Raw genomic sequence first — 8,392 nt, forward strand, 5'->3', positions numbered from 1 at the left:
ATATTTATGTTTGTGGTTGTAATGTGACAAAATATGGAAAAGTTCAAGGGGTATGAATACTTTTGCAAACCACTGTATATATATACACTATACAGTGTCTTTAAAAGACAAAGACTGACAGTTTGTCTARACAAGGCTGTTACTCATGAATCTGTGTCTGAAGCCTGGAATTTTACAGTATTACAATGTTTTCATAGTTAAAGCACCTGCAAATAATTGAATCGTTCAGTCGAGATCTGCCTAGAAGGCATCACATGATTGTCTGTTAGAGGTAATTCACTCTGGACAGACAAATCAAATTGAGGTTTTCAGCTTCAGAGATAGAAGTTGTGTTTGGTGCMGAGCAAGTATTTTACAAGGGAAAGACCTGAACTCATCTGTGGAGCAAAGCTGTGAAAATGCTCGAGTTTAGACTGTTTTATGCCTTGGGGACAGAGCAGCTTGCAGCCGATGTTTTAGTTTGGATTTCTGCATAGAATCAACAATGAGAGGCCATCTGTATGCACACTGAAGCAGAAGARCAAATGGACTTTTCGGCAACACAAYGATCCTTCATGGACAAACAAATGCACAGAGATCAGCTCTGAAAGAGGACTTTTTACAGGCTGACCTGAAGCTCACAAATTAATGCATCTTAAAAACTGAGAAGGAGATTTTAACTGATAAAACAATGTAAGGATATTCTAAAATATCTTGCACTTAAAGGGCCCATTTAAAAAAAAACAAAAGTTGACCAAAAAAGCAATCCATATAGCTCTGCTCCGATTTGCAATTAGCTCATCTTTACTCTCATCTTTACCTTCTGAAGATAACCCACAGGAAAGAAACAGACATCCCTCTCCCCAAGCGAGATTTTCCAGCTTTGAGGATACAATCCCTCCCATAAGTCCTCRGTCTGCCCTGGGGCCTCCTACCAGTTGGACGTGCCCAGAGCATCTCTAAACAAAGGTGTCCAGGAGGCATCCAAATCAGAWGACTAAACCACCTCAACTGACTCCTTTCGATTTGTTGGAGCAGGTTAGCTCTATTTCGCACTACCTGCGAATGACAGAACTCCTCACCCTACCTCTAAGTCTGAGCACAGCCACCGTACGAAGGAAGCTCATTCACGCCGCTTGYATCTGGGATCTCGTTCTTTGGATCATGAGCCATGCCTCATGACCAGAGGTGAGAGTTGGAACATAGCCATCCCAGTAATTCGAGAGCTTTACCTTTTGACTCAGCTCTTTCTTCAGCACCAGTGCCATTTTTGTGCCATAGGCGAGTTGAAGTGCAACACCACCCCCCCCACCCCCGAACTATGTCCCACCCACCCCAATTTGAACCCCTAAAAACAAGTTTGACAGTGTAAGGTACTATGGTAAACTTAAATTTACCCCCCCTCCCCCCGCCCCCGCGTGCGAGTTGTGTGGATTTTTTCCAAAATTTACGAATTTTTGAGGCTTTTTATAAAGGTAAACATCCGAAGAGGTTGACATGTATGGGACAACAAAATACAGACTTGTTGTTATTGATTTTGTCAACACAAACCTCTACCTGAGACACACTACTAGCCCCTCCCCCGTCAGAATGTCGAAGCAGGACGAGTCAGTGCAACGTCAATCAAATGAGAGAGAGAGATTGCTGTATTGGGTGGGGGGGGGGGATGTTTTATGGGTAGAGTAGTTTTTTCCTGTAATACCTCATAATAGTTTTTTAAGACAAAGCTAATTGAAAGGAGCGCTGAGCAGAGGTACAACCAGGGATTACAAATAATTACTTTTTTCTTCTGCAGTTTGGTGCCCCCTCCAGCAGATGGTGCTCTAGGCGACCGCCTAGTTCGCCTATGCCAAAAGCCGGCTCTGTTCAGCACAACTGACTGAAGCAAAGCTCCAATCCATTTATCCATCTCCTGCTCCATGCTACCCCTGACCGCCCTGTAAGAAAATACTATAAATTTCTTCAGCCCCCTGACTCGAAGGGGGCTTCCACCTTTTCCTGGTCAAGATACATGGCCTCACATTTAGAGGAACTGACTCTCATCCTAACCTGCCACACTCAAACGCAAATGGCCCCAGTGCACCCTGAAGGTCTTGCCCCAAAGACACCAACAGAACCACATCATCCACRTAAAGCAGAGACAAGACTCTGTGGTTACCGAACTGGAAACCGTCCTCTGTGTTAAACTCTATTTCTCCAAACAAAGGTCATTCAAAAAGCAACAACACATACTGGATAGTAGAACTACATTTTAAAAACCTTTTGCAACTGTCACAATAAATAGTTTTAATTAGTCTTTTGAATTGTTTTGTTCCTATGTATTTTGCCCAGATTTGCAAATCGACGCACCTATTTTTTTTTTAAAGTKGTGACAATTTTCTCTTTCCAACCAAAACAAAGTTAGGCAAACCAAAACTGGGTCAAACTCGACCCGTTCAGAACTGACTGTAACTCCCAGCTTTTGTGAGTTGCACACATTGGAACAGCCTTTCTCCATCCTGAGCCGGGGAACCAGAGAAGATACCCTGCCTGTTTTGTGTCCCAGCAGAGCATCACGGTTCTCCTCTGAAAGCTTAAAGTGTTTACAACCCTGCAGTGTTTGTGTTTTTTTCTCTCTCTCTCTCTCTCTCTCTCTCTCCAGCAAAGCCTCCCTGTGGATGGAGTTACAGCTAATGAGAGAGATACGGCCAAACAGATGGAGCTGCAGACTCATTCGCTGTTTCTGGGAGTTTGAGATGAGCTTTTGTATGTTTATTTTAGGGGAGAAAAAAAGGCCAGTTTTWAACTTCAATCTCCTCACAGCGTTACCAGGCTTCATGCTGAGCCAAAACACAAAGCTGGCTGCTGAAAAGAAAATAGATACAGTATGTGGGAAAACCTTTGAAGTCGAAACATAAAATGTATTTATTTTAAAAAATCAGAACACTTAAGTCAAGTGAAATTAAAAAAACACTTTTTTTTAAATTGCATGCCTTGTTGTTCGCTGACACAGAGCACATAATGACTTGACTATAATAAAGACAAAAAAATGTCTACAAATTGTTTATAGCACCAACAGAGTGTTAGTGGTATCAATTCTGAAAGCCRTTAAAGACGGTTAATATACAATTATTTACAGAAACTGCTCTGCAGTTTGTAACCTGCATCGTAAAAACACACGACACTTACCGGTAATAGTCAAACCCCTGATTTATGTGTGCATTGGAAAACATGACACCTTTGATCATTATTGAGATATTTTGGCTTTTTTATGCTCAGTTAATTTGGTTTTATTGTGTAAGACTGAACGACTAGAAAGCATTCAATCAGCCAGTTAGCATGATGATAAAAGGAATTTTTTGGGATCATCTTCACCCAAAACTTGCACACTTTTCTAAAAAAAAAATAAAGGATGATTTTGTACAAAAATGTATTTCTAGTGCAAAAAAAATGTTTCTATTTATTGCCACTAATGTAGTGCTACCTTCCCTTTTAGTAATGTTCATTTGGATTTATCCATTTTGGCCACCTCTCCTTTACAAAACTTTGTTTCTAAGAAAGAAATACTTACTAAGCACCAGTCATTTCTTGGATCCTATTTAAAGCGATTTTTCTGCCACAMATTATCAGTGGCAAAAAACAACAAAAAACAGGGGGGGATATTCCAAACTGGATGTCTGTTCTGCCAACCTTCAGTTAATTCCCACTCTCAGACGTTTTACTGGATGCTCGGTGCCACCAGGTATCCATTGAAGGTGATGTAAACGTCCACGTCATCGCTGTAAATGGCGTTCTCCCGCTCCCTTTTATACAGCCGGACCCAGACTTCATCATTCAGAGCCAGATTCAGCATGACACTCTGACTCTGCATGATRGACCTCTCGCTGGGCTGAGCGTACAGGATCACCTGCTCCTTGTCGTTGTGCATCAGGTGGAGGTAGGTCTCCTTGAAGTTCCAGGTGTGGATGTTGACGTTGAAGAAGTAAATCCCAGGRACGTAGCAGTAGAACTTGCCTTTGAACATGTTGAAGTGCTCGAGCAGGTTGACGAACACCGTGTCAAAAATCAGCGCCTGGTAGTAGTCCTCGCTGTGCAGGGCCTTGCGACGCCCCACAGAAAAGGAAGAGTGAGGGATCTTRCAGGCATCTCCAGGGGCACCTGCCTGGCCTTTGCTGCCTTTAGGTCCTGTGAGTCCTCGGTAGCCAGAAGGGCCTTCTAACCCCGGTTTGCCAGGAGTGCCTTTGTCTCCTTTGTCCCCTTTATCACCTGCAGACACACAATGAACATATTAAATACAACAAAAGAAACCATCTCCATGAAGGAAAACCACAAAAAAGGAAACAGTTTTAATTGTTGCTTCTTTGATTCTCTTGACTCTTCCAAACAACAGATTTTAGAAAATTMTTCAAACAGAAATGCTAACAAATATACTACCGCACACCTGATTGGCAGCACCTGGGGGGTGGGTGCCAATCACTTAAAACAAGAGTCAGTGGCAACAGCAAAATAAACTGTTTGGCAGAGAAGATTCGGCCCTTTTTGTATGCGTACTCAGCTCAAAAAGAAAAAATAAGTAGGTCCTCATGATGGGTTCTTCTTTAGTGAAACGTTTCGTCTCTCCTCCAAGAGACTTCTTCGACACGGGTCAGGTGATGGGACACATGACCCTCTATGAACAATAGAGCCGATCAAGCCTATTGTTAGKYGATGGCCCTCTTTTGCATRTGACTAACCTGTTTKTCCATGGAGGCARTGCTTATAAGGCTGAGTTCACCTGAAACYCATCAGACTGAAGAAGTCTCTTGGACAAGAGATGAAAYGTTTCACTAAAGAAGAACCCATCCAGAAGACCTACTTATTTTTTCTTTTTGATTTTTTCTACCTGGATTACTGAGATGCATCAGGAMACATACTCAGCTCTACTGCTCATCCCACAAATGCATGTTCCTTACAAATGTGGCAACATTTAAAAGAGAAATTAAYAGGCTTTCTAACAGGATAAGATTTATTGCTTTGCTACAATGAAGAAATAGTCYACCAAACACAAATTTCCTTAATTTTCATGCTGTTTCTATAAGTGTTAGTTAMGTTTTCAGATTTTGATTCAACTTGTCTACAGTCTAAAGCTGAGCTGCGTGTATTATCCTTTGTTTATTTAGATGCAAAAATGTATAAAAGTTGCCATTTGAAAGTCTAAATTATTGCACTGACAGAGAGAGAGAGAGAGTAAATAAACCAACTCCTTTGTATTTATGTTACCTGCATTCAAAGAACATAAAATGGAGAAATATTCATGAAATCCYGTGTTGGTTTATGGATCAAGGGCTTTGATGACATCTACACCTGGATAGATTTCTATATTTATCCAATTACGCTGTATACTGACTATATGAAGAGAACTGAGCATGTAAAAATATTCACAAATAACTCCAGAAGTCAAAGTTGTAAATCAGCTTATGTTTACGTGTGACGTAAATCCATCTGGGAAATTTAAGTTTATGCATGCTCAAGAAAATAAACAAACAAACAAACAAACAAACAAACAAACAAACAAACAAACAAACAAACAAACAAACAAACAAACAAATGCAGTGCCCATAGGAATGATCTGCACTCCTTTGCATTCATTTATTTTCCAACTCCCCATTTTTTTGGACCGGGTTGCAGGGGTTGGAGTCTGACCAGAGGTGGGGTAAACCCTGCACACCTTGTGACAAGTCCAATAACAAAGGCTCAAACTGGGAAATAAAGCATTTTCTCACAGAAAAAAAGTGTTCTACCCATGCAACAATGTGAACATCCCTGCCTGATGACGAAGCTTGTTTACAGTGACAAAACACTCGTTTCTCAGCTCCAAATCTCCAAAGTCAAAACACATACCTCATTCAGCCAGAAACACTGCAGCCAGCCTTTCTAACTTTGTTTTTTTCTTTGCAATTACAKTGAAACCCTTTCCCCCTCTCTCTTACTCTGGGGTTTTTCCTTCTGCTCTGTAACGACTTCCAGACCTCTGCTTCTGCTCGCTGCCAAGGAGCTCCAGCCTCCAGTCCTTGAACTCTGTTTCATTCACTTACGTCTGGAAACTGTTGGCCCCGCTTTCGGTTCCAGATGCTGATTACCCATCCTGAGCTGCTCTTCTACGATCAGCTGACTGACTTTAGTATAAACCACCTGCTGTATGACAGCCTTGTCCCTGGAACGTGTCCAATCCATTCATTCTCAGCTCTTCTGCAGCTCCTGTTCYAACCACCTCAACAGGGTTCTATAGTTCCTGTTGGTTGCCATCTCTGTCAGATGAAGATTAGCTGTCAAAAAATGACTAAATCCACTCACGACAGCTTTGTAGGATTCATCCAGGCTGCATATATTAATGTACAACATACACAGAATTCTCATAATGGTACCTAAGTAGTATACATACAATAGACTAAAGAAACATATGACATWATGCTGAATATTGTGAATATTAAAGKCACAGTGTGTAGGATTTGTTGTTTTCAGCGWCATCTAGTGGTTGAGTGGTTGAATCATCCTCCCTGGTCCTCCCCCCACCCCCACCCCCGCTTCCAAACGCAAAGGAGTTGCTATGGTGTCTCTCAGGTGTCAAAAACCTTTGATAATTCCAACCGCGATGTCTACCAGCAGCTTCAGGGCTAGTGATGTTTCAAGTGGTAAGATTATGAGCTTTAATAAGTAAAATTATCCCAGCTACAATGACAGACAATAAATATTACATTTATAGTATTACAACTAAAACTGTTTTTGACATCGCCACCGCAGTTTGTCCTTCATGAGCCTTCGTAGACAAGATGGCGGTGCAAGATGGCAGCTGCTTGTAGTCTCGGTCCGCGACCATGGAGATATAGACAGCTTTTTATGAGGTAAAAATAATAAAACAAGGTCTTTGTCTGCAATGATTAGACATGTTTTTTATTATTACTGTCATTAATGATTATCTCAATTTCGGCTAAAAGAATTGACAAAATCCTACACACTGTGCCTTTAAGGTAATGTAAAATCAGGTTTTTGGGTTTTGTCCATGATACTATTATGAAATCTGACCTATATTTTATTCAGCAGAATACATGTGAATCAACAATTTGTTTGGTGATTGATTGTGGGTCAGAACAAATGTTCTTTTAGTAAAGAACCAACATATTAAACCATGGAGTAATAAGACACAATCAAAGCCGCTCTGGTTTAGTTGGCAGCTCTGAGCGTCTGGCTGTGATTGTGTGTTTCTTGCAATAGAAAATTCCTGTCTTTTTTTAATTCCCCTCTCCAGTTTCGCCTTTTTTTTAAATCTCTCCTCTTCAGGTTTTTACACGCCTTACTATTCCAAATAATGCTTCCAACGTACAAATGCATTTAATTCAAAGCCGCTCACTTCTTCTCTGTTGGGTTCTTTGCTGCCTGATCAGTAACATAACCCCAAACAACCGCAGGGCTTACTGCGGCTAAATCAGCCAAGTGTAAAAAGCAGAGGTCTTTACAGGTCCAGGCAGTTTCTGAGAGAACCAACTGAGGAATTTTGATGAACTGAGTCCAATTATTTATTTATTTATTTTTTTAACTTTGGCTGGTAGTGTTCCATTTAACAAGATTTAGATTWGAAAAAATCAGTTATTACTGCACTTTTTAAAGGCTGGTTGGTGTGAATTAACAAACCCAGCTTTGCTTAAGTTAATCTTGTCTGTGTTGGAATCAGACAACTAAAATAACATTCAAATATTTGRAAGTTGATAGCAWACACTAAATYCTGAAACCTCTTWAATCAGTGTTGTTGTTTTTGTGGCYGTTGTGTTGACGGTTACACAAMTGAGGTAAAAAGYTTCCTAAATGTGTCAACTASTTTCCTACACAGAACATTTCATACTGGAACTGAGATGTCTCCAACCCATCTTGGGGTGATTTATGAAAGAACTGAAGCATACTGTTATATATTGCACAAATGCAAATGTATGCACCTTTTTTATATATCTTTCTATTTATACCACCTCAAACCTCGATCTTGATCTGGATTCTACCTCACTCTATTTCTACTTTATTTTATTTTTGCTATTATATTTTTCTGTTTTGTTTTTATATGCCTAACATACTTGACTTTGTTTAATTTAGCATTTTTGACTTTACATTACTTTATAGTTCATCAAGCTGTTTATGTCGTGTGCTAATATGCATCATAATTTTGTTCTACAGTGCATCCCTGATGTTTGAATGACAATAAAGACAATCTGAATCTGAATGTGAATCTGAAGCAGAATGTCAACCTGCTGCTGTTATGCCTCTTATCCACCAAGGGAAGTATTGTGACAGAACCATGACCGTCAATAGGAGTAACCCACACTGAAAACAACTTTTGGGTGTATTAACATTTATTTAATTATTCTTTTTGAATTTTACAAAAAATATCAAAATCTCTAAACTACTAGAA

At 40.2% G+C, this 8,392-nt stretch overlaps 1 protein-coding gene across 1 annotated transcript in view; it reads right to left on the reverse strand.

Moving 5' to 3' along the window:
• Positions 1–2,871: 2,871 nt before the first annotated feature.
• The window catches only part of c1qtnf6b (C1q and TNF related 6b), a 16,720-nt gene continuing 11,199 nt past the window's right edge, over positions 2,872–8,392 (reverse strand). The window contains exon 3 of the mRNA XM_014015513.1: positions 2,872–4,224. Coding sequence (XP_013870967.1) covers positions 3,677–4,224 — 548 coding nt within the window. The 3' untranslated portion in view covers positions 2,872–3,676. The remainder of the gene's footprint in view (positions 4,225–8,392) is intronic.

This window comes from Austrofundulus limnaeus, unplaced genomic scaffold (genome assembly GCF_001266775.1).
Source record: "Austrofundulus limnaeus strain Quisiro unplaced genomic scaffold, Austrofundulus_limnaeus-1.0 Scaffold130, whole genome shotgun sequence".
In the NCBI taxonomy this organism is placed as follows: domain Eukaryota; kingdom Metazoa; phylum Chordata; class Actinopteri; order Cyprinodontiformes; family Rivulidae; genus Austrofundulus; species Austrofundulus limnaeus.